Genomic DNA, 27,174 nt, shown 5'->3' on the forward strand with positions numbered 1-27,174 from the left:
AACTTCTTCACAGAGAGTAGTGAATCTGTGGAATTCTCTGCCACAGGAAACAGTTGAGGCCAGTTCATTGGCTATATTTAAGAGGGAGTTAGATATGGCCCTTGTGGCTAAAGGGATCAGGGGGCATGGTGAGAAGGCAGGTACAGGGTTCTGAGTTGGATGATCAGCATTGATCATATTGAATGGCGGTGCAGGCTCGAAGGGCCGAAGGGCCAAATGGCCTACTCTTGCACCTATTTTCTGTATTTTTTTTCTATTTATTTAAGGCAGAGATAGATAGGTTCTTGATTAGCCAGGGCATCAAGGGGTATGGGGTAAAAGCAGGGGAGTGGGGGTGACTGGAAGAATTGGATCAGCCCATGATTGAATGGCAGAGCAAACTCGATGGGCCAAATGGCCTACTTCTGCTCCCATTTCTTATGGTCTTAAGCAAGTGCCTGGAGGTGGAAGAGGTAGGGGAGGTCATTTGCTTCAGTTTTCACCAGGGAGATGAATGTGAGGTCAGTGTAGAGTAGGCTAATAATGTGTTGGACAGTGTTGAGGTTAAGAGATGGGTGAAGCTTCTGAAAACATTAAAGTAGATAGGCCGCAGGGCCAGATGGGATATACCTCAAGTTACCATGGGAAGCAAGGCACTGGTGGATTGGAGAATGTCAGGAATTGTTTTGTTGTTCGAAAATGGTACTATGGACAGTCCTGGAAACTATAGACTAATGAATCTGATGTCAGTGGTGGGTAAACTGTTGGAGAGCACTCTTGGGAATTGTATTTATGGGCATTTGGTGAAGTATAGCCTTATTAGGGATAGTCTGCATGGCCTCACTGCAAAGAGGCATTAAAACAATTTGATGTAGGTAGAGCAGTGAATATGCTGTGTGTAGATTTTGTTAAGGTATTTGACAAGATTCCCCATTATAGACTCATCCAGAAAGTCATGGGATATTGGACCTGTGGATAACTGGCTGCATGGTTTTAGAATTGGCTTGCATACAGAAGGCAGGGAAGAGTAGTGGATAGGGTACACTCTCCCTGAGGGTCATGACTAGTGGTGTTCAGAAGGGATTTGTTATGGACTTTTACATTGTGATTTTTATAAATGACTTGGATGAGGAAGTGGAGGGCTGGTATGTTAAGTGTGCAAATGACAAAGGTTGGGGGTGCTGTGCACAGTGGAGAAGGTTCTTGTAGATAACAATGGGATATAAACAGGGTGCAGAGTTGGGTAGTTCAGTCATGGAAAATGTGTAGTAATACACTTTAGAAGATGGAATGCAAGGTTAATAGCAGGATTCTTAGTGAGGAGGAACAGAGATCGTGGGATGCATGTCCATAATGCTGGACAAGTTGATAAGAGTGGTTCAGAGGACGTGGTCTGCTGCCCCTCATTAGTCGGGTGATTGAGTTCAAGAACATGAAGTAATGTTGCAGCTCTTAAAAACTCTGGTTAGACCACAGTTAAGAGTATTGTGTTCAATTCTGGTCACCTGATTATAGGATGTGGAAACGAGGGTGAAAAGGAGACTTAGCAAGCTGCTACCTGGATTAGAGAACATCTCTTAAGATAAAAAATTTGAACAAGCTCGTTTTTTTTCCTCTATGGAACAACAGAGGATGAGAGGTGACGATAAGAATGTATAAGATTATGAGGGGCACAAGTAGAGCAAACAACCAGCACATTTCTTCCAGGGTGGTGATGGTTAATACCAGAGAGCAACTGTTAAGGTAGGAGTCAAAGCTAGTTTTTTTACACAAGTGATAGTTGTCTAGTATGTACTAGGGGTGGTGGGGTTATACAGACTGATACAATAGGGCCATTTAAAAGACTCTTATGCAAAGGTTAAGAAAAAAAATGTGTGATATGTGAAGAAGGTTTATATTGGTTGGCACAGCATCGTGGACCAAAGGGGCCTGTATTGTGGTGTACTGTTCTATGTTCTCTGGGTTGTTCTACTGCCTATTTGTTTTTTTACTTATAAATGATGTGATGTCAATTTTGGATCTTGTTAACTTCAAATCTCAACCAATATCTACTTTCATGCAAGAAAATTTGGCTTATTGAACTTTCTGGGTTTCTTTTCATGGTATCATTTGGCCAAATCCCAGACTGGTTGTGATAATTGTGTGCATAATAAAAGTGCATTTCAAAATCATGAATTATTGTTTAATTATATATTCCATTGATCTAGTACTGCAGAAGCTGTTCTGCAAGAAATGGACAACATCACAAGTAACATAAGGCAAAACAGAAGACCTGGAGAAGTGGAGCGTCTCAGAATGTGGACAGATACAGAGTTTGTGAGTATTGTTCTTCCTGATTTAGGAGACTGATCAGTCTGAAGCTATTCTTCACTGCCAAGATGTACAAGCATCATTTTGCTAGTTTGTTGTCTTTGAATAGTTAAAACAGATGAGAGCAAAAGGGAGATTGCTTTATGCCTTTAAATGTAGCTCCCTAGGTATGCATGTACTGCTTTAAACTGATTTGTTGTTGTTCTTAAGTTAAATGTAAAACAGCATATTTCTAACATGCAAAATGCTGGAGGAACTCAGCAAGCCAGGCAGCATCTATGGCAAAAGGTAAACAGTGGATGTTTTGGGCTGTGACCCTTCAACTGTACATCAATAATTTAGATGATGAAATAGATGGCTTTGCTTCCAAGTTTGTTGATGATATGAAGATTGGTGGAGGGGCAGATAGTATTGAGGAAACAGGTAGACTGCAGAAGGATATTGGATAGATAGATAGGAGAATGACAAGAAAGTGCCAAATGAAGTACAGTGTTGGGAAATACATGGTCATGCACTTTGATAGTAAAAATAAATGTGCAGACTGTTTTCTAAACGGGGAGAAAAACCAAAAATCTGATAGGTTTGATTGGCCACAGCATCAGAGGTTAAGGGGTGAAGGCTAGGGTATGGGTCTGAGGAGGGGAAAAATCAGTCATGTTTGAATGGCAGAGCAGACTCGATGGGCCAAATGGCCTATTTCTGCTCCTATGTCTTATGGTCTTATAGTGATTTACTCTCCTTGTAGAATATTACCTGTTTAGTATACAGTGGCATGCAAATATTTGGGCATCCCGGTCAAAATTTCTGTTACAGTGAATAGCTAAGCGAGTAAAAGATAAACTGATTTCCAAAAGGCAGAAAGTTAAAGATGACACGTTTCTTCAATATTTTAAGCAAGATTACTTTTTTATTTGCACCTTAATTGAATTAATTCTTCCCTCTACCAGTAAATGTTCCCCGTGCCACTGGCTACAACACAAGCCCAAAGCATGATCGATCCACCCCCATGCTTAACAGTTGGAGAGGTATTCTTTTCATGAAATTCTACACCCTTTTTTCTTCAAACATACCTTTGCTCATTGCGGCCAAAAAGTTCTATTCAAAAGGTTTAAAGGAACATCTAAACAAACCTGATGCATTTTAGAAAGAAGTCCTGTGGACTGATGAAGTTAAAATAGAACTTTTTGGCCGCAATGAGCAAAGGTATGTTTGGAGAAAAAAGGGTGCAGAATTTCAAGAAAAGAACACCTCTCCAAAGCACAGGGATGGATCGATCATGCTTTAGGCTTGTGTTGCAGCCAGTGGCACGGAGAACATTTATTCGTAGAGAGAAGAATGAATTCAATTAAATACCAGGAAATTCTGGAAGCAAACATCACATCGTCTGTAAAAAAAAAAGCCGAAGATAAAAAGAGGATGGCTTCTACAGCAGGATAATGAACCTAAATACACCTCAAAATCCACAATGGACTACCTCAAGAGGCGCAAGCTGAAGGTTTTGCCATGGCCCTCACAGTCCCCTGACCTAAGCATGGTCGAGAATCTGTGGATAGACCTCAAAAGAGCAGTGCATGCAAGATGGCCCAAGAATCTCACAGATCTAGAAGCCTTTTGCAAGGAAGAATGGGCGAAAATCCCCCAAACAAGAATTGAAAGACTCTTAGCTGGCTACAGAAAGCATTTACGAGCTGTGATACTTGCCAAAGGGGGTGTTACTAAGTACTGCCATGCAGGGTGTCCAAACTTTTTGCTTCGGGCCCTTTTCCTTTTTTTGTTATTTTGGAACTGTAAAAGATGGAAATAAATAAGTTTTCTTAAAATATTAAAGAAATGTGTCATCTTTAACTTCATGCCTTTTGGAAATCAGTTCATCTTTTACTCGCTTAGCTATTCACAGTAACAGAAATTTTGACCGGGGTGCCCAAACTTTTGCATGTTACTGTATAAATATTCTAAAGCCTGATACTTGAGCACAATTTTTTAAGATATGAAGTTATTTCTTTTTTCTTAGTTCCTTTCACAGCTCAACAGTAGTTGTGGCAGAACCTAAGTACAAGAGCAGTACATTAGATAAATTTGTAGAAAATTTAGAGGATATAATTGTAATGATGCCGCCAGATGCAGGATGATTATGTACGTAAAGTAAAGGACTATTGAATTAATTGAGATTTACCAATCTGAAGAACTACCACTGTCCATGTATAATATAGAAAAAGTGGAACTGAATTTAGCATTGGAGCATTAATAGTCATACTATTAGAGAGGTGGGAATGTTATGTTCTCTTGTTCCACTGTCACCTTGGTTACAGAAGTCTGCATTTCCACTCCCATCCTCCTATTTCCACCCGTAATCTCCCTATAATAGAGTTGGTCATGAGGTGTCAAAACTGTTTTCCAAAAGACTTGGAGCAGAATTAAGTCATTTGGCCCATCAAGTCTGCTCCACCTTTCAGTCTTTGCTGATTTATTATCCCTCTCAACCCTATTTTCCTGCCTTATTCCCAGAATCTTTGCTCTTACTAATCAAGAACGTATCAACCTCTGCTTTAAATATATCCATTGACTTAGTCTCCACAGCCACCTTTGACAATGATTTATTACCCACCAGGTCAGGGGTTCCCAACCTTATTTATACCATCGATCCCTACCATTAACTGAGGAGTCCCTGGAGCCCAGGTTGGGAACCCCTGCTCAACGTAAAGAAATTCCTCCTCATCTTTATTCTAAAGGAATGTGCTTTTGAGACCCCCATTGTAGGAAACATCCTGTCCATGTCCACTCCATTTAGGTCTATCAATATTCAGTAGGTTTCAATGAGGTCCCCCTCCCCAACTCTTCTAAACTCCAGCAAGTACATGTTCAGAGCCATCAAATGCTCCTCATACGTTAACCCTTTCATTCCCAGGATGATTCTAGAACTTCCTCTGCCCCACACCAATGCCATCACAAACTTTCTTAGATAAGGGGCCCAAAATTGTCCACAGTATTCCAAGTGGAGTCTGACCAATGCCATATAAAGACTCAACATTACATTCTTGCTTTTATATTCTAGTCCTCAGGAAATGAATGCTGACATTGCATGTGCTTTCCTCACCACTGACTCAATCTGCAAGTTAACCTTTAGGGAATCCTACATGAAGACTCCCAAGTCCCTTTAAACCTCTGATTTCTGAATTTTCTCCCTTTAGAGCTTAGTCTATGCCTTTATCTCTTCTACCAAAGTGCATGACCATACACTACATCTCATTTGCCACTTCTTTGCCCATTCTCCTAATCAGTCTTAAGTCTTGCAGATTCTCTGCTTCCTCAACACTATCTGCCCCTTCACCTATCTTCGTATCGTCTGCAAAACCATCAATTCCGTCATCCAAATGATCACCATATAACATGAAAAGAAGCGGTCCCAACACCAACCTCTGTGGAATGCCACTAGTCCATGAGGACTTGTGGCACTTACTTCCACAGTAATGAAGTAATTTGAGAGGCTAGTGTTGAAGCATTTCAGCTGCTGTCTGTGAGTGGCACCTTGGATCTGCTCCAATTTGCTTACCAAAGCAATAGGTCCACACCAAATGCCATCTCATTGGCTCTTCACACAACCTTTGGAACATCTGGACAGCAAGCATCAGGGAATGCTCTTTATTGATTACATTTAATACCACCATCATCCCCTCAAAACTAATCAGTAAACTCCAAGACCTGGCCCTCAATACTCCCTTGTGCAGTTGGATTCTAGATTTCCTCACTTGCAAAACCCAGTCAGTTCGAATTGGTGTAAGTATCTCCTCCACAATCTCCATCAGCACAGGAACACTATAGGGATGTGTGCTTAGCTCCCTGCTCTACTTTACACCTATGACAGTATAGCTCCAATGCCATGTGCAAGTTTGCTTATGACATCACTGTTAATAGACAATAGGTGCAGGAGTAGGCCATTCGGCCCTTTGAGCCAGCACCGCTATTCACTGTGATCATGGCTAATCATCCACAATCAGTATCCAGTTCCTGCCTTATCCCCATAACCTTTGATTCCGCTATCTTTAAGACCTCTGTCCATCTCTTTCTTGAAAGCATCCAGAGACTTGGCCTCCACAGCCTTCTGGGGCAGAGCATTCCATAGATCCACCACTCTCTGGGTGAAAATGTTTTTCCTCAACTCTGTTCTAAACGGCCTACCCCTCATTCTTAAACTGTGGCCTCTGGTTCTGGACTCACCCATCAGCGGGAACATGCTTCCTGCCTCCAGTGTGTCCAATCCCTTAATAATCTTATATGTTTCAATAAGATCCCCTCTCAGCCTTCTAAATTCCAGAGTATACAAGCCCAGTTGCTCCAATCTTTCGACATATGACAGTCCCGCCATCCAGGGAATTAACCTTGTGAACCTACGCTGCACTCCCTCAATAGCAAGAATGTCCTTCCTCAAATTTGGAGACCGAAACTGCACACAGTACTCCAGGTGTGGTCTCACCAGAGCCCTGTACAGCTACAGAAGGACCTCTTTGCTCTTATACTCAATTCCCCTTGTTATGAAGGCCAGCATGCTATTAGCTTTCTTCGCTGCCTGCTGTACTTGCATGCTTACTTTCAGTGACTGATGTATAAGAACACCGAGATCTCGTTGTGCTTCCCCTTTTCCTAACTTGACTCCATTTAGATAATAATCTGCCTTCCTGTTCTTACCACCAAAGTGGATAACCTCACATTTATCCACATTAAACTGCATCTGCCATGCATCTGCCCACTCACCCAGCCTGTCCAAGTCAGCCTGCATTCTCATAACATCCTCCTCACATCTCACACTGCCACCCAGCTTTGTATCATCGGCAAATTTGCTGATGTTACTTTTAATTCCCTCATCTAAATCATTAATATATATTGTAAACAGCTGCGGTCCCAGCACTGAACCCTGCGGTACCCCACTGGTCACTGCCTGCCATTCCGAAAGAGACCCATTAATCGCTACTCTTTGTTTTCTGTCAGCCAGCCAATTTTCAATCCATGTCAGTACTCTGCCCCCAATACCATGTGCCCTAATTTTGCCCACTAATCTCCTATGTGGGACTTCATCAAAGGTTTTCTGAAAATCCAGGTACACTACATCCACTGGCTCTCCCTTGTCCATTTTCATAGTTACATCCTCAAAAAATTCCAGAAGATTTGTCAAGCACGATTTCTCCTTCGTAAATCCATGCTGACTCGGACCGATCCTGTTACTGCTATCCAGATGTGTCGTAATTTCATCTCTTATAATGGACTCCAGCATCTTTGCCACCACCGACGTCAGGCTAACTGGTCTATAATTTCCTGTTTTCTCTCTTCGTTCCTTCTTGAAGAGAGGGACAACGTTAGCCACCTTCCAATCCACAGGAACTAATCCTGAATCTATAGAACATTGGAAAATGATTACCAATGCGTCCACAATTTCTAAAGCCACCTCCTTAAGTACCCTGGGATACAGACCATCAGGTCCCGGGGACTTCAGCCTTCAGACCCAACAGCCTATCCAACACCATTTCCTGCCTAATATAAATTTCCTTCAATTCATCCATTACCCTAGGTCCTTTGGCCACTATTACATCTGGGAGATTGTTCGTGTCTTCCCTAGTGAAGACAGATCCAAAGTACCTGTTCAACTCATCTGCCATTTCCTTGTTCCCCATAATAAATTCACCCGCTTCTGTCTTCAAGGGCCCAATTTTGGTCTTAACTATTTTTTTCCTTTTCACATACCTAAAGAAGCTTTTACTATTCTCCTTTATATTCTTGGCTAGTTTACCTTCGTACCTCATTTTTTCTCCGCATATTACCTTTTTAGTTACCTTCTGTTTCTCTTTAGAAGTTTCCCAATCCTCCGGCTTCCCACTTGTCTATACTACGTTATACTTCTCTTTTTTTTTATATACTGTCCATTACTTCTCTTGTCAGCCACCGCCTCCCCTTACGCCCCTTAGGATCTTTCTTCCTGTTTGGAATGAACTGATCGTGCACCTTCCGCATTATTCCCAGAAGCACTGACCATTGCTATTCCACTGTCATCCCTGCTAGGGTATTGTTCCATTGAACTTTGGTCAGCTCCTCGCTCATAGCACCATATTTCCCTTTGTTCAACTGTAATACTGACACTTCTGAGTTTCCCTTCTCCCTCTCAAATTGTAGATTAAAACTTATCATATTATGGTCACTACCTCCTAATGGCTCCTTTATCTCGAGGTCCCTGTTCGAATCCAGTTCATTGCACAACACTAAATTTAGGATTGCGTTCTGTCTGGTAGGCTCCAGTACAAGCTGTTCTAAGAATCCATCTCAGAGGGACTCCACAAACTCCCTTTCTAGGGGTCCGTTACCAACCTGATTCCTCCAGTCTACCTGCATGTTAAAGTCCCCCATAACAACTGTAGCATTACCTTTGCAACATGCCAGTTTTAACTCTTGATTCAACTTACACCCTACATCCAGACTACTGTTTGGGGCCCTGTAGATAACTCCCATTAGGATCTTTCTACCCTCAGAATTTCTCAGTTCTGTCCATACTGACTCTATGTCTCCTGATTCTATGTTCCCACTCGCAAGGGACTGAATATCATTCCTCACCAACAGAGCCACCCCACCCCCTCTGCCCATCAGTCTGTCCTTTCGATAGGACGTATACCCTTGAATATTCATTTCCCAGGCCCTGTCCACTTGAAGCCATGTCTCTGTTATTCCCACAACTTCATACTTACCAATTTCCAACTGTGCCTCAAGCTCATCCACTTTATTTCTCATACTCCGTGCATTCATATATAATACTTTTAATTCATTACTCCCCTCACCACCCATATCAATTTCTATTTCACTTGGCCATACTGTACGATCCCTTCTTGAGCTTTCTGCTCTGTTGATTCTGCTGTCTTTCTTAACTTTTCTTATTCTTACTTTCCCTTTATCTTCATCCTTATGTTTCCAGTTTGTTCCCTCCCCCCCCACTACTCAGTTTAAACACACTGTTGTGGGCTGTATCGTCGTCGTGGCTATCCCTTGAGGTCGAGGATGATGGTCTTCGTTCTGTTGATCTACTTATGGGCTCTCAGGTGGCTTACGAGTCCAATCTGGGCTTTGAAAGTTCTTCCGCATTCATAGAAACATAGAAACATAGAAAATAGGTGCAGGAGTAGGCCATTCGGCCCTTCGAGCCTGCACCGCCATTTATTATGATCATGGCTGATCATCCAACTCAGAACACCGCCCCAGCCTTCCCTCCATACCCCCTGACCCCCGTAGCCCCAAGGGCCATATCTAACTCCCTCTTAAATATAGCCAATGAACTGGCCTCAACTGTTTCCTGTGGCAGAGAATTCCACAGATTCACCACTCTCTGTGTGAAGAAGTTTTTCCTAATCTCGGTCCTAAAAGGCTTCCCCTCTATCCTCAAACTGTGACCCCTCGTTCTGGACTTCCCCAGCATCGGGAACAATCTTCCTACATCTAGCCTGTCCAATCCCTTTAGGATCTTATATGTTTCAATCAGATCCCCCCTCAATCTTCTAAATTCCAACGAGTACAAGCCCAGTTCATCCATTCTTTCTTCATATGAAAGTCCTGCCATCCCAGGAACCAATCTGGTGAACCTTCTCTGTACTCCCTCTATGGCAAGGATGTCTTTTCTCAGATTAGGGGACCAAAACTGCACACAGTACTCCTGGTGTGGTCTCACCAAGGCCTTGTACAACTGCAGTAGTACCTCCCTGCTCCTGTACTCAAATCCTCTCGCTATAAATGCCAGCATACCATTCGCCTTTTTCACCGCCTGCTGTACCTGCATGCCCACTTTCAATGACTGGTGTATAATGACACCCAGGTCACGTTGCACCTCCCCTTTTCCTAATCGGCCACCATTCAGATAATAATCTGTTTTCCTATTTTTGCCACCAAAGTGGATAACTTCACATTTATCCACATTAAATTGCATCTGCCATGAATTTGCCCACTCACCCAACCTATCCAAGTCACCCCGCATCCTCTTAGCATCCTCCTCATAGCTAACACTGCCACCCAGCTTCGTGTCATCCGCAAACTTGGAGATGCTGCATTTAATTCCCTCATCCAAGTCATTAATATATATTGTAAACAACTGGGGTCCCAGCACTGAGCCTTGCGGTACCCCACTAGTCACCGCCTGCCATTCTGAAAAGGTCCAGTTTATTCCCACTCTTTGCTTCCTGTCTGCTAACCAATTCTCCATCCACACCAATACCTTACCCCCAATACCGTGTGCTTTAAGTTTGCACACTAATCTCCTGTGTGGGACCTTGTCAAAAGCCTTCTGAAAATCCAAATATACCACATCCACTGGTTCTCCCCTATCCACTCTACTAGTTACATCCTCAAAAAAATTCTATGAGATTGGTCAGACATGATTTTCCTTTCACAAATCCATGCTGACTTTGTCCGATCATTTCACCACTTTCCAAATGTGCTGTTATCACATCCTTGATAACTGACTCCAGCATTTTCCCCACCACCGACGTTAGGCTAACCGGTCTATAATTCCCCGGTTTCTCTCTCCCTCCTTTTTTAAAAAGTGGAGTTACATTAGCCACCCTCCAATCCTCAGGAACTAGTCCAGAATCTAACGAGTTTTGAAAAATTATCACTAATGCATCCACTATTTCTTGGGCTACTTCCTTAAGCACCCTGGGATGCAGACCATCTGGCCCTGGGGATTTATCTGCCTTCAATCCCTTCAATTTACCTAACACCACTTCCCTACTAACAAGTATTTCGCTCAGTTCCTCCATCTCACCGGACCCTCTGTCCCTTACTATTTCTGGAAGATTATTTATGTCCTCCTTAGTGAAGACAGAACCAAAGTAATTATTCAATTGGTCTGCCATGTCCTTGCTCCCCATAATCAACTCACCTGTTTCTGCCTGCAGGGGACCTACATTTGTCTTTACCAGTCTTTTCCTTTTTACATACCTATAAAAGCCATTCAGGACAGGTAGTTCCAGATGGCAGATTGGGCTTTGGTTGTTGCTGCCTCTCTTTCCATTTTCTTCTCTTTTCTTCTAATTCTGCACATCTGTTGGCTTCGAGAGTTGCTGTTCCTTCTCAGATGATGGCTTGCCGGAGTTTCCTGTCCTTGGCATTGGTTTCCCAATTGTTGATGTCGATGTTACATTTCTTCATGTTGGCTTTTAAGATGTCTTTGAATCTCTTCTGTTGTCTGCCCCTTTTACGTTTGCCTTCTTTAAGCTGGGAGTAGAAGATTTGTTTCGGCAGATGTCAGTCTTTCATCCAACAACATGACCGCTCCAGCATACAGACCAACATGATACGTGGGCTGTATCAAGGGTGGTGATGAATCAGCATACAGGAAGGAGATTGAAAATTTGGTTGAGTAGTGTAATATCAACAATCTCTCACTTAACGTCAATAAGACGAAGGAACTGATTGTAGACTTCAGGAGAGGAAAACCAGAGGTCCATGAGCCAGTGCTCATTGGAGGATCAGAGGTGAAGAGGGACTTTTTCTTCTACAACTACAACTACAACTCAGGCCGAGGGGGCCGGCGTCGGGCACAATGACGGATTCTCCACTTCTCCCTCTCTGTCATCAGTGTGTTCAGTTCATCTACATTAGCCGTGCTGCTGTCTTCTAGGAGTGTGTTGACCATGGTCTTGGGAGAGCACCCAGGGTTCATCCTCTCATGCTTGGGCTCATATATGATGACTAGGGTCAGTAGCTTTTAAATTCCTGGGTGTCACTATCTCAGAGGACCTGTCCTGGACCCATCATATAAATATAATTACAAAAAAAAAGCATGAAGTTCTCTCTACTTCCTCAAGAGTCTGCAGACTCCTTGCAGCCTTTTCTGTGCAAGGTTTGGAAAATTTGTTTTGGACAAGTATCTTAGTATCTTCAGGTTTTAAATTTCGATCTTAGGTTGCAATGTAGTATGTATTTTCTAAAATGACTGAAGAATTCTGTTGATCCTTGTTTAAGTAGGAATTGATGTTGCTTGGTTGACTCCTGGTGATTAGTTTTCAGCTTTTCTAATTAAATTATTTTTTCTGTTTTCTAATATTTAGTAATAATTATAAATGCTGCTGTGATATTTGAATATAAGCATCATTGGCAGCCTTAAATGTTCACATTAGTATTTAACAGTGCTACAGCTTGTGTTATTGATCAGTCAGTAAGTTTCCTCCTCTGCTGCACCTTCTGAGTTGGGTATGGACTTGCATCATGCTAGTTGGTTTGAGCTGCCTCTGAAAGTTGTGGTGAATGTTTGTTTAACAAAAGATTTCCGTATTCCTTGGTGACAGTATTTTTATACTAGTACATGTATATTTCTCCTTGACCTGATTTACTAGTAGCTTGAAGTACTTTGTAATTTATGGTATGTTGACATTGAAAATGTATCTGAATTGTGTTTGTTCTTTATATAATTTGGGCAAATATTGTATGTATTATGTAATCTTAGGAAAACATGGATATGTATTCCCGTGTGAAGAGGAAAAGAAAACCTTTGAGAAGAAACATGTATGGAATGCCTATTCATGTTGAAGAAACTAGTGAAGGAGATGAAGAGGAGGAAGAAGAAGAAGAGGAGGAGGAGGAGGAGGAAGGAAGTGAAGGTATCCTTTACCTTAAGTTTTCTTATGCTAATCTGATAGTTTCCAACTTTTGTCTTGTATCCAAACCTGTATGAAAATCCCATTCTTTTTGTTAGTTGGAGCATTGCTTCCTTCTCATTCACTGTCCTATAAAGAAACTGCTATGATAGATGCCTTAAGCATTGAGAGTGGCTGGGAAGGTTAATTTACTTACTTACACATGATTTAGTAGAAAAAGAACAAAGCTCCTGCACTTTCATCTTTGTATGATACAGTTGCAGCTAATAATTAGAAACCTGTAGGGTTTAAGCCAGAATTTCTCTTATCTGTAGAAGTATACGGCTGCTCCAATATATTGCATCATTTTAGATTTGTTTATTTGTTTGTGGCATAAAATTCTGTATATTTGTCTAATTTCATGATTATGACACTGTGAATAGTTCAGTCTGTGTATTTGAGTTTAGAGTGGATTAATACTATCTCTTCCAACTAAAATGAAAAATATTAATGTTTTTCATCAAGCTAGTTTTAGAAAGTAATTTGTATACAGGTAAAGTGGGGGTTCCATCTTAAACTTGGGTTTGAGGTAGCATTCATTGCTTGTACCTGTATACCAAATTTGCAGTAGATACATATATTTTCAGGCATAAGCTCCTTTTTAATCATGTTATGCTGATTAAATGCAGTAGAGGAGTATTGTTACCAAAATGAACTGTATATTATTTATATCTTTATTCACCTTAATGAAGCAATTTTACTTGATATTCCATGTATTGGGAACTTCGCCAAACCCTTGTATCATCGATGTAACTGTATTTGAACTAGCTCAGAAAATTACAGGCTGATTCTGTTCGCTCATTGCTAACAGAGAATCACTTAAAATTCATTTCATTTTAGTAGCAGTAAAATAACTAGTAATGACTGGTGTGATGATATTTTTTTTAGAATAGCTTTCAAACATAAATGGATACTTGAATATAAATAGTAAATGCTGAAAATGCTCAACAAATCAGACAGCAACTGTGAAAAGATTTAAGAACACCAGTTCCTCAATGTTTTAGGAACAACTTCTTCCCTTCTGACATTAGATTTGTGAACCGTTCAAGAGCTCTGCCTTGTCATTTCTCTTTTACACTTTAGTTTTGTAACTTATCATAACTTCTATGTCTTGGACTGTACTGCTGCCTCAAAACAACAAATTTTACGGCATATGGCAACAATAATAAACCTGATTCAAATTCTGACTCTGAGCTTGCGTTGTGTGCATGTTTTTTGTTTTGATTTCAGCTGTTTAGCATCTCTAATTTTTATGTTTTACATGGATAGTTCACTTAAAAGTTTTACCCGGTGACAAACAATTATGAGATTTATTGATGAATAAATCTTATGGAGTTCCCTTTCAACATAAACAGTCATTGCCATAGTATTTTTAGTAATGATGTGACAAGTAACATAATAATTGGAATTCATGGGACTTCTAGTGTCTTCAGTGTACTTGTGTAATTAAGAAAAATTTAGTATTGTGTTAAAGATGTATTAGATGACTGGAAGTCATTGCAGCAATTGAATTAGAGTATTTTTCTTCACTAAAAGCCATTAGGCATGTACATTGCTTTGAAAATGACTACAGTAAAGAAAATTACTAAACAAAGGCCCACAGCTAATTTCAAACCCTTATCCAGAAGCATCATTTCATCATATTTTACCTTTGGCTCAGCATGATACATTCTGCTTAGAAGAATGGACCTCGACTGGCATGGTACTCACCATGGCAGCAATTGGCAAGAGCAGAGTCTATTGAGAAATGCTCACTTAGCTGATCAATACTTAAAATTCCAGAAGTAAATGTTTGATGGCCTCTCAAGATATACTCTAGCGATACCATGGTCCTGGCTTTTGACCTTTACATGCTGTGCACTTTAAGCATTCTGTGAATGCTCTCCATTTCCTCAGTCTTCTCCTTCTGGCACTGTTCATTTATTTGACTTTTGAGATGTACAGGGCACTTATGTAATTTTCTGATATGTCAAGTATTTTCAAAATGTTTAATTTCCACCTGGGTTGGAAGTGACATGCATTATGTATGAATATTTTGGTTAATTAAAAATGAGGAGCAGGACTTTTGACTCCTTAAGCAGGCCCTACCATTGAATAAGGTCATAGCAAATCTGATTATAACCTCAACCTTGCATTCCCACTTTTCCTGAGGTAACTTCACTTTTTTTTAATAACATATTGATGTACTTAAGCATATTCAAAGACTTTGTTTCTACTTTCCTTTAAGCAAGAGAGTTCATTAAAAAGAAACTGTATCTCTGTCTTAGATTGGTGATAGTTATCTTTGAATACTCCCTAGATTTTCTCACAGAAGGGTTCTCTCCACACCCATTCTCTCAATACCTGTCAGGATCTTGTTTGTGTCGGTGCAGTCTCTCCTAAACTCCAGTGGATACACACCTGGCCTGTCTAAATCTTATCCTAAGATAGTCACCTGTTCTAGATATTAGTTCAGTAAGTTTAATCAGAATTGCTTCCAATGCATTAACAAGTCTTCTATAAATAAGGAGATCCATATTGTACAGAGTACTTAAGATTTGGTAGCATCAATGCTCTATATTATTGAAACACTGATAGTTTAATATATAATTTACTTCGCACTAAATGATGCCATTCTATTCGTTTCCTAATTACTTGACATACATGCATACAGACCATCTGTGAATTAATGCATTGTCACTCAGATCCCGTCACCTCAAAGCTCCCAGTGCTCTCACTCTTTGGGTAGTTTGCTGTTGTTTTATTTTCCCTCCCAAAGTGGACAATTTACAATTTTACACTATTTGTCAGTTCTTTGCCTACCTTACCCCTTTGCAGAGCCCTAGTGCCTGTTTGTGAATCCTGATTACAGATTCTGCATAATGCTTTCTTTGATAACATCCAATGCAACAGTCCATTTATAGTTTTTCCTTTCCATTTCTGCGTTATTTGTGTTTAATATATCCATTTGTTGTAATAAAAATATTTAAATGCAACAGAAGAGTAAAAATGCAGCATCAAATATAAACAAAGGGCTTTATTTGAACAGATTACATAAAATGCTGTAAATATATGAAACTTAAAAAATATAAAACACATTTGAAGCTGACAGACTGGTGCTTTCTGTTGGAAGTTAATGCACTGAAATAGTAGAATTAAAATGTAAAGTTCAGTTTAGTAGTGGATAACCATCTGCCTTTTTATGTTCTGTAGATTGAGGTAACATTAGCTTACTTTAAGTAAATAAATGATATTCAGTGATCCCAATGAATTATTTCATTTTCAATATAATTGTAACAATACCATGCACTGTGATCTTTATTATTTATCTCATTAGAATCTCAAGAAGAGGAAGAAGATGGAGATGAAGTAGAAGAGGCTGAAGAAAATGACAGACCATACAACCTGAGACAACGGAAAGCTGTACAAAGATATCAAGCCCCTCCAATAGGTAAAAGTAGAAAGTAGTTTTTCTTGTGAAATCCTATACATGTCCTTTGATACAAAGTCTGCAGTATTCTGCTTTTTCATTTTGTTAAACTCCAACTTCATTGATTGTGAATGAGGCTGTATCTAATCAAAATTGTGTAGAAATTTCAGTGGAGTTTCTTGAAAATACATTTGTTTCTAGTTAAGAATTATGCAGTATATTTTCTAATTGGAGTAAAAGCTATGAAAATGACATAACTGAGATCCTAAACATTTTATAGAGTGGCATAGAGAAAGTTATTCTTAAAAGGAAAGCACCATATTAATTTTGTGAAGAACAAAAGGATAACAGGAGTGAAAGTAGGACCGATTAGAGATAAAGGTGGGAAGATATGCCTGGAGGCTGTGGAAGTGAGCGAGGTCCTCAATGAGTACTTCTCTTCGGTATTCACCAATGACAGGGAACTTGATGATAGTGAGGATAATATGAGTGAGGTTGATGTTCTGGAGCATGTTGATATTAAGGGAGAGGAGGTGTTGGAGTTGTTAAAATACATCAGGATGGATAAGTCCCCGGGGCCTGATGGAATATTCCCCAGGCTGCTCCATGAGGCGAGGGAAGAGATCGCTGAGCCTCTGGCTAGGATCTTTATGTTGTCCACGGTTATGGTACCGGAGGATTGGAGGGAGGCGGATATTGTCCCCTTGTTCAAAAAAGGTAGTAGGGATAGTCCTGGTAATTATAGACCAGTGAGCCTTATGTCTGTGGTGGGAAAGCTGTTGGAAAAGATTCTTAGAGATAGGATCTCTGAGCATTTAGAGAATCATGGTCTGATCAGGGACAGTCAGCATGGCTTTGTGAAGGGCAGATCGTGTCTAACAAGCCTGATAGAGTTCTTTGAGAAGGTGACCAGGCGTATAGATGAGGTTAGTGCAGTGGATGTGATGTATATGGATTTTAGTAAGGCATTTGACAAGGTTCCACAAGTTAGGCTTATTCAGAAAGTCAGAAGGCATGGGATCCAGGGAAGTTTGGCCAGGTGGATTCAGAATTGGCTTGCCTGCAGAGGGCAGAGGGTGGTGGTGGAGGGAGTACATTCAGATTGGAGGATTGTGACTAGTGGTGTCCCACAAGGATCTGTTCTGGGACCTATACTTTTCGTGATTTTTATTAATGACCTGGATGTGGGGGTAGAAGGGTGGGCTGGCAAGTTTGCAGATGACACAAAGGTTGGTGATGTTGTAGATAGTGTAGAGGATTGTCAAAGATTGCAGAGAGACATTGATAGGGTGCAGAAGTGGGCTGAGAAGTGGCAGATGGAGTTCAACCCGGAGAAGTGTGAGGTGGTACACTTTGGAAGGACAAACTCCAAGGCAGAGTACAAAGTAAATGGCAGGATACTTGGTAGTGTGGAGGAGCAGAGGGATCTGGGGGTACATGTCCACAGATCCCTGAAAGTTGTCTCACAGGTGGATGGGGTAGTTAAGAAAGCTTATGGGGTGTTAGCTTTCATATGTCGAGGGATAGAGTTTAAGAGTCACGATGTAATGATGCAGCTCTATAAAACTCTGGTTAGGCCACACTTGGAGTACTGTGTCCAGTTCTGGTTCCCTCACTATAGGGAGGATGTGGAAGCATTGGAAGGGGTACAGAGGAGATTTACCAGGATGCTGCCTGGTTTAGAGAGTATGCATTATGATCAGAGATTAAGGGAGCTAGGGCTTTATTCTTTGGAGAGAAGGGGTATGAGAGGAGACATGATAGAGGTGTACAAGATAATAAGAGGAATAGATAGAGTGAATAACCAGTGCCCCTTCTCCAGGGCACCACTGCTCAATACAAGAGGACATGGCTTTAAGGTAAGGGGTGGGAAGTTCAAGGGGGATATTAGAGGAAGGTTTTTTACTCAGAGAGTGGTTGGTGCGTGGAATGCACTGCCTGAGTCAGTGGTGGAGGCGGATACACTCGTGAAGTTTAAGAGACTACTAGACAGGTATATGGAGGAATTTAATGTGGGGGGTTATATGGGAGCAGGGTTTGAGGGTCGGCACAATATTGTGGGCAGAAGGGCCTGTACTGTGCTGTACTATTCTATGTTCTATGTTCAGCTGCTTCATACATTAGCCTGCACCTGAGCTCATAGTTGCTTAAGTCTGTGAATTAACTTGTTTCTTCAGAGCCTGTCCATCGAAGACAAAGACAAAGCACACTGTTTGATACACTCAGATCTCCTGCAAGAAGAAGCCACATTAGGTAAAAATAAAACAAAATTTATTGAATATTTTCTACTTTTAACAATTGAAACACTTATTTTCAGGTTTTGTGAGGGAAGCAGGAGTGTGTATGGCTGACAATGATTTTATGGTTGTACTTAGCAATGTAGAGGGCACTGAGTGGGAGCATTTTCAGGGAATATGTGAAAATGGCAGGTAGTCAGTCCATCAAGTCTCACCTGCAATCATTTTTTTCATATAAAAATATAAATTTATTACTCTTAACTTGCCTTTTGCTTTAAAAAGAAGGAAGAAACATGCAATCCATAGCAGCGATACCACCTCGTCATCCGATGAAGAACGTTTTGAAAGAAGGAAGTCCAAAAGCATGGCAAGAGCTAGAAACAGGTGAAATATAGTAACAAGTATCTGTATTTTAAAAGAACATGATCATTAGGTGTTTTAGCATGACTTAAAAGTAATATGTGACAATATAACTATTTAAAGTATTGAAGTTACATTTGATTGTAATTTGTCAGTTTTCGTGTATTTTTTATTGTACTATTTTCCTCCTGAATTTTTTGAATTCTTAAAGGACAATCTTGATTTTATTGTAATATAACGTACAAGTTTGGTCAGTCAGTACTGGTGTACAAAAATGTTAGGTGATGTGTTTTGTGAAAACACTGGATTTGAAAGTTGATCAAATTGATGGTTTTTTTTCAGTATGTTGAGTAACAAAACCATTCCTCACGATGATTCAATTATAATCTTAATTTTAATTGTATGTTACATAATGGTACAGCAGTTAATGTTGCTGCTTCACAGCACCAGGGATCCTGTTTTGATTCTGACCTACGGTTCTGCTTTAACGGAGTTTGGATGTTTTCTCCATGATTGTGTGGATTTCCTTTGAGTGCCCCAGTTTCCTTCCAAATTTCAAAGACATTCTGGCAGATTAATTCACTGTTGTAAATTACTCCTTAATGTAGATGGATAGGTGTAAAGAAAATGAAAAGGAAGTTTATGGTGTATGGGAGAAAGATACAGGAAATAATAAGTGATTTGATAAAACTAATGCTATTACTCCCCTTAGAACTGGGGTGGATCATCTGGGCCAAAGGACTTTATACTTTGTATGTTTTTTTAAAAAAATTGACAGCAGGATGTCTGCTGTATTTAGTGAGAATGATTTACTGATTCTGCAGGAACCTCTTCCTGAAGTTAGGCCAAAACAAAGAGCTGTACCTAATTTTGCCAAATTTGATGGTGTTTCATGTCAGCATTTAATGCAATAAAAAGTCAAAAGTTTATTCTGCCCAGAATATTGATGAAAATTATGGAGAGTGAAGTAAAACTTAAAGTTCAGGTAGAATTTGAAAATTTGCATTAAATTTGTAACCTAGTAATGATTGAACAGGTGTCTTCCGATGAACGTTAGAACAGAAGATTTGACAAGTGAAATCCTTAGGGAACGTGCGAAAGTTGGTGCCAGTCTGGCTGATGTAGATCCAATGCACTTAGATGCATCAGTAAGTGTTCTGTTTTTTAAAAATACACAGAATAGATTTTTTTCTAATTTTATGTCATTTAATATGAGTTAATTATTACGCATTGTGTGGTGGCATAATTTGATGTATGATTGTTTCAGTTATAACAAATTTCTGGCAAGGATCAAAGCACTAATTTCCATCAATTGTACATTTCTTCAAATTTTAGAACATAGAAACACAGAAAATCTACAGCACATTACAGGCCCTTTGGTCCACTATGTTATGCCGGCCATGTAACCTACTCTAGAAGCTGCCTAGAATTTCCCTGCTGCATAGCTCTCTATTTTTCAGAGACCAATGTACTTATCTAAGAGGCTCTTAAAAGACTGTATTGATCTGCCTCTACCACCTTCGCTGGCAGTGCATTCCACGCACCCAGCACTCTCTGTGGATGCCTCTGACATCCCCCTTGTACCTACTTCCAAGCACCTTAGAATTATGCCCCTTCATATTAGCCATTTCAACCCTGGGAAAAAGCCTCTGGCTATCCACTTGATCATCTTATACACCTCCATCACGTCACCTCTCATCCTCCGTTGCTCCAAGGAGAAAAAGTCAAGTTCACTCAACCTATTCTCATAAGGCATGCTCTCCAATCCAGGCAACATCCTTGTAAATCTCCTATGCACTCTCTCTATTGTATCCACACTCTTCCTGTAATAAGGTGACCAGAACTGAACACAGTACTCCAAGTCAGGTCTAACTCAGGTTTTGTGTAGCGGAAACATTACCTCATGGCTCTTGAACTCAATCCCACGGTTGATGAAGGCCAACACACCATACACCTCCTTAACAACACTGTCAACTTGTGCAGCAGCTTTCATCCATTGTCTTTTAGATTTTGTACTCTTGCTCCCTTTACATTTCACCTGGATAACCCCAATCTACATTTACACAATCACCACTCATACACTCCTCATTTAAGCTCAAGCTTGTCTCCCTAGATTCTGGAATTGGTAACGGCTTTTGAAATGTTATTAACATTCAATTTTTCTATTCATTGAATCTTTAATAATTGTATTCTTGTGCTACTCGGGGAAAAAAAAAGTTTTAAAAACAGTTCTCAAACCATTAATGTGTTTGCCTGAATTTTTATAGCACAGCCTTGTACCTTCCATGTTTGAATGGTGTTAATGAGCTCAGCAATCAAAACTATATGCGGTATATTTGTTGCTGTATTGTTCAGATTCATATTGTCCAGTATAACATTACCTTATCCTACAATAAAAGAGATATGTAAATGCAAGTTGTTATCCCTCGTTATATATATTGAAATCTGTTATTTTCCCTATGTGTTGGCCTGTGCTTTCTGTTTCTTACATTCTTTAAACTATTCATCACTACCTTCAGGGTCTTCTTCTATGTTGTGTCTCTTGGCGTCATTAGTTTCTATTTCGATCTTTATTCCCCTCCTTAAATTGTTGTCTAGCAGTTGTTCATATTAAATTTCATTTTTCATCTATTTGGTGTTATTTTCTTAATCTTTTCAGGCTGTGCATTTGTTTTGCTGCTGTTCCTTTTGACATTGATGTCATTAGTTTTGTCTCTGTCAGCAGATTATTTTCCTTGTAAAACAACAATCCTCCTTACAGCTAGTAAGATACTCTTGAAGCAATCTTGAGCCTTTTTTTTCAAATAAACAGCTAATTGTTCACTATCCTGTTGAAAGTTGGTTCAGGCAATTGTATAATAGTTGACCAGGCTTTTTACATAACAATTAGTTTTCTTTTGTGTATATATAATGTTAATTTTGGCAAACAACTCAGCTCAGTCTATAAATTCAACATGTTGGTTTTGCATTTGTTATATTATTTAATACATACCAGTTAGCCAATAAGTTTTTATCATAACCAAGTTTATTTTCAGTGCTATTTTTATTGAGCTATAAATCCAATATATTCTACAGTTCATTTTTAATGATGTAGTTTACATCAACCTTGTGAAGGTTTATGATTCCTCATTTAATTTTTATGAATTGTTTTATTAGGTTCGGTTTGATAGTGTTGGAGGGTTAAGTCAGCATATTCAAGCTCTTAAAGAAATGGTTGTTTTTCCTCTACTCTATCCTGAAGTATTTGAACGATTCAAGATTCAACCACCAAGGTATTGTTTTTAAATGTTAGAATTGAATAATGGGATATTTTCCTTCCAGTCTCCAGCATCGAAGTCCTTCAGCTCTGCACAGCCTGCTTCTATGTCCTTTCTTGCTCCAAAAGCCTGTCTGCCCCATTGAATGTTTCAGCCTTCTCTTGCCATCATTTGTTTCTGCCTTGACTTTTTTCCCCTTTTCAAGTCCCTTTGCACTTGCATCTATGAAACCTGTGCTCACTGCCACTTCAATATTTTCCATATTTAGTCTGTTTGTCCCATCCTGTGCCAAGATGGCCTGATGATCCTTCACTTTGTTGAAGAATCTTCCTCCACCTCTATCCTCATTTGTTCATGTGAAATTGTCTCATATTGAACAGTTTCTCCTTTAACTTTGCATCAGAGTCAGATTTTAGTTTAGGGAACACACAGGAGTGTAAGCTATTCTGTTACTCACTAGCATATGTGGATATGCTTCAGCCCTACCTGGGGGTTGATGGTGCTTCCCACATCTATTTTTTTCCTGATACATTGACAATTATATTGGTGCTGCTGCTTCTTTCTGAAGAATTAGATTTGATGATCATTTGATCATTCCCACTCTGTTTTCACTTTCACGTGGCTTTTATCTTCCTTGACTTCTCCAATTCCATCTCAGGGAATAGGTCAGTGAATAATATCCATTATGTGTTGAGATATTCCCTCAGTTATAACACAAAGCATCTTCTCACCCTGTTTACTGGAAAATTATTCCATTTGTATTGTATCTATTCTGGTGATGAGACTTCCTATACCAGTGCTTCTGAGATGCCTTTGTTTTTCTCTATAATTCTCATTCTCCTCTTCCAGGGTTGGTATAGCCTTTGTACAGCACTTCTCTATTCATTCCACTTCTGCTCTTAACTTTTCTTCTTCCAACCAGAGCAAATGTAGGATTTCTGTTGTCCTCTCCTTCCTCTCGGCCATCACCCACTGTAATTTTTGTCATTTCCAGGCATATCTTCCCCAGTCTTCTCCTTTCAGCATTCCAAATGATTTGTTCTGTCTGTGATCCTCTGGTTTTCCCTGCTATCTCCATGAGCATCATGATCTATAACATCGTGAAGTTTCCCATCCACCCTGCTCATGGACTGTTGAGGCTACGTAGCATCCACAACAGGACCACCAGACTCAAAAACAGTTATTTTCCCCTTGCAGTAAGGCTGATCAACACCTCCACCCACTAATCCACCCCTCCATATCCCCTACCACCAATACTTTTATCATTTCCTGTATTACGTATTTGTATTTATTGTTATTTAATATTGTGTTTCTTTTGAGCTACATCAGATCCAGAATAACAGTTATTTTGTCCTTATTTACACTTGTGTACTGGAAGTTACATTAAGCAATCTTGAAAACCCATTCCCTTTCTCATATCACTTTCCCATGCAATCATGGGGGGTGCAATACCTGTTCTTTTGCCAACCCTGGAATTAAGCAATCTTCCAGATGCAGTGTTTACACTTCCAGTTTAACATATTGCATTTAGTGTTTGCCTTGCTCAACACTGAAAAAGCCAGATTGAATCACTGCTTTGCAGAGCATTTCCATTCATTGTGCTAATGTATCTGTGAGCTTCCAGTTGACTGCTATTTTAAATCATGTCATTGTCTTTTCCCCTTAACTCTGTCTGGCTTACCACACTGATCCACTGTAGGTTCATTTTACTGCACCTTATCTTCCATCAAGGGACATTCTAGCCTTCAGGACCCAGTGGTGCTTTGTGGGTAACCAGTCTTCTCTGTATCGCAAGTGGCCAGTTCTGTCTATTTTGTAATATTAGCTTGACTTTGGACTAATCTTGTAGAGGTACTTCTGTTTGGCCCAAGTGTTGTTTAACTAAGATGATTGACAATGGACAGCTTATTTTTGTAGTCTTGGATAACAATATGGTTAGTCATTAAGCATGCTGATGATCACATCACTTTTACAAATCATGCAGTATGTTATAGGGAAGTGTACATGAAAGAGCAATGCGTTTTCATTTTAAAATTTTAATGTATTTGAGTAAATATTCAAATAAAATACATTGTGCAAAAATTCTTGTACTTTAGATTGCATTTTGTATTGTTAAGTAATTAATAGATTCAGATTTATTTTAATACCTTGTAATTCAGAAGTGTTGTGTTTATTGTCTTCTGACCTGTGTTTGTGATTGACTATAGAATGTTTGGATATGGATTCAGATGTGGGTATAACATCTGTTTAAACAAGGATCTGTAGTTGACTACACACTTTACAGAATATGAAAATAGTACTAATTTAAGTGTCATGTAGTGATATTAGTTATTCTGTTTTTAGTGATTGTATAAAAGGCATGTGACTTGGTAACAGCTGTCAACATTTGTATGGTATCTTTGGAGGAAAAAACAACTCAAGGTGCTTCAGTAGCTATCAAAAAAGTAAAAGTTCTTCCTAAATATTCTAATATGAAGCTCAATTGACATAGTCTGTTTGTTTACTTAGCTCATACTTGTTGGTTGCTCAACGGAGTTAGAGTATAATGATTGCTTATAGCAATTACTTCAAAGTTCAAAGTAAATTTATTATCAAATTACATATATGTCATCATATAAACCTTGAGATTTGTTTTCTATGGGCATACAAAGTAAATCCAAGAACTATAATAGTCAATGAAAGTCTGCACCCAACAGGACGAACAACCAATGTATAAAAGACTACAAACTGCAAACACAAAAGGAAAAAAGAAATAATTCTATAAATAAGCAATAAACATTGAGAACATGAGATGACGAGTCCTTGAAAATGAGTCCATAGCTTGTGGAAATAGTTCGGTGATGGGGGGAGTGAATTTATACCCACTGGATTAAATATAGGATTTCTTTATTTTATTGCTGGAAGCCATGGTACTTTTTAACTAATATTGTCTGTCCTGATATGTTTATTAGTTCCTCCATAGGAAGACAATCTATGATTTTTGACTTAGAGTAAATAAATGTTTACTCTTTAAATGAAAGAAATGTGTCTCTTAAGCCACACTTGATCTTAGTTCAATGATTGCAGATTCAGACCGAGATGGAAAGTTCTGAATTGAGACTTCCCTTGGAGCCCGAACTATGTCATTGGGTTTGAGAAGGTTCGATACCATTTTTTAGATGTAGCATTAACTTTAGGTATGTTAGTCAAGGGCTTTAATATAACTGGAGGAGAGGAGAAATAGGAAATGTTTGTGAAAATATGTCCGTTTATAAATCCCATTTTTGTTGAATGACGTAGGGGTTGTTTATTCTATGGGCCTCCTGGAACAGGCAAGACCCTGATGGCCAGAGCCTTGGCGAATGAGTGCAGTGTGGGAGACAAGAAGGTTTCATTCTTCATGCGGAAAGGTGCGGACTGCCTGAGCAAGTGGGTAGGAGAGTCTGAGCGCCAACTCAGGCTGCTGTTTGATCAGGTAAAGAAAACCTTTGCTAACATATTTCCCATTGATATTGCATAATTCTTCTTTTTATATAGAATTTGTAGGCCTAGTTCAAAATTTAATTTTTTATAGGCTTACTTAATGCGACCGTCCATAATTTTTTTTGATGAAATTGATGGCCTGGCACCAGTTCGTTCAAGCAGACAAGATCAAATTCATAGGTAAGGAATTATGAATTCTGTTGTAGCTGCAATCTTGTGAAGTTGCTTGGAGGGCAAGAATTTGCCAGCTTATTTGATATATGAACATGTTGAACACCATTACTCAAAACCTTTGCAGTTGCCACATCCAAAGAATTATTCCTCTAATAGTAATAGAAATAGCAGGAAAATCAATTATAGAGCCTGTGTTAATTTATTTATTTTCCTGAATACTTTTCCATGTTGAATTTTTAAATGTTTTGGAATGAGCTAGCATAGAATAATTTAATACTATAGAATAATGAAATTCTCATTTAACATATATTAAGTTGAAATTCCATCTGTACCTGAAAATTTAGAATTTGAATTCAATGCTAAATTTAAAACATTTTGCCGTGGTAGTTGTCTAGTTTTTGTTATGTGGGTCGGTAATGTGTGGGGAGTAGGAAGATGGATGCACACTTCTATCTCCTTAGCGAGTTGATAATGCCAACTGTGTTAACTTCTATTTTAAATACTCTCCTGCCCTTAATATGTATGGAATATTTGGATCAATTAATATAGGTTCTTCTGCATGGCTTGGTTATAAGCTATACTGAAGTAACAAAAATGAATATCATACATTTGTTCTGCTTTCTTATAATTTTGCTAATCAGTCCATTTAGTCGCTGTACCTTTGCAGAACTGAAGTGCACTTAAGTTTTAAATTGATCTTTTATATCACTTTGCCTGAACTTTTACAAATATGAATATTGAATATTCTCTGCATTGGTTTTGTCTATGTGCCTGATAATTTGACAAATTTCATTAGATTGAATATTTATTTTGACAAATTGATTTTTCACTGCATGCACTTTATCTCCCTTTTATACCAGCTCTGATGAAAAATAGTGCTGCTTTATTAAGAATATGACAGATCTTGTCTTATCAAAACACTTGAGTCAGTAAGGTAACACACATCAAAGTTGCTGGTGAACGCAGCAGGTCAGGCAGCATCTCCAGGAAGAGGTACAGTCGACGTTTCAGGCTGAGATCCTTCGTCAGGACAAACTGAAGGAAGAGCTAGTAAGAGATTTAAAAGTGGGGGGGGGGGAGGGGGAGATCCAAAATGATAGGAGAAGACAGGAGGGGGAGGAATGGAGCCAAGAGCTGGACAGGTGATGGCAAAAGAGATATGAGAGGATCATGGGACAGGAGGCCCAGGGAGAAGGAAAGGCGGGGGGGGGGGACCCAGGGGTTGGGCAACGGGTGTAGTCAGAGCGACAGAGGGAGAAAAAGGAGAGTGAGAGAAAGAAATGTGCGTATATAAATGACGGATGAGGTACAAGGCGGATGTTAGAGAA

At 39.5% G+C, this 27,174-nt stretch overlaps 1 protein-coding gene across 1 annotated transcript in view; it reads left to right on the forward strand.

Moving 5' to 3' along the window:
* Nucleotides 1-27,174, forward strand: part of atad2b (ATPase family AAA domain containing 2B) — a 206,247-nt gene that overhangs the window by 96,863 nt on the left and 82,210 nt on the right. Inside the window, exons 5-13 of the mRNA XM_072251307.1 lie at nucleotides 2,187-2,295; nucleotides 12,758-12,911; nucleotides 16,264-16,377; nucleotides 18,534-18,609; nucleotides 18,876-18,977; nucleotides 19,990-20,101; nucleotides 22,110-22,225; nucleotides 25,490-25,664; nucleotides 25,764-25,852. Of these exons, the coding sequence (XP_072107408.1) occupies nucleotides 2,187-2,295; nucleotides 12,758-12,911; nucleotides 16,264-16,377; nucleotides 18,534-18,609; nucleotides 18,876-18,977; nucleotides 19,990-20,101; nucleotides 22,110-22,225; nucleotides 25,490-25,664; nucleotides 25,764-25,852 (1,047 nt within the window). The remainder of the gene's footprint in view (nucleotides 1-2,186; nucleotides 2,296-12,757; nucleotides 12,912-16,263; nucleotides 16,378-18,533; nucleotides 18,610-18,875; nucleotides 18,978-19,989; nucleotides 20,102-22,109; nucleotides 22,226-25,489; nucleotides 25,665-25,763; nucleotides 25,853-27,174) is intronic.

The sequence above is a fragment of the Mobula birostris genome, chromosome 2 (genome assembly GCF_030028105.1).
Source record: "Mobula birostris isolate sMobBir1 chromosome 2, sMobBir1.hap1, whole genome shotgun sequence".
In the NCBI taxonomy this organism is placed as follows: Eukaryota; Metazoa; Chordata; class Chondrichthyes; order Myliobatiformes; family Myliobatidae; genus Mobula; species Mobula birostris.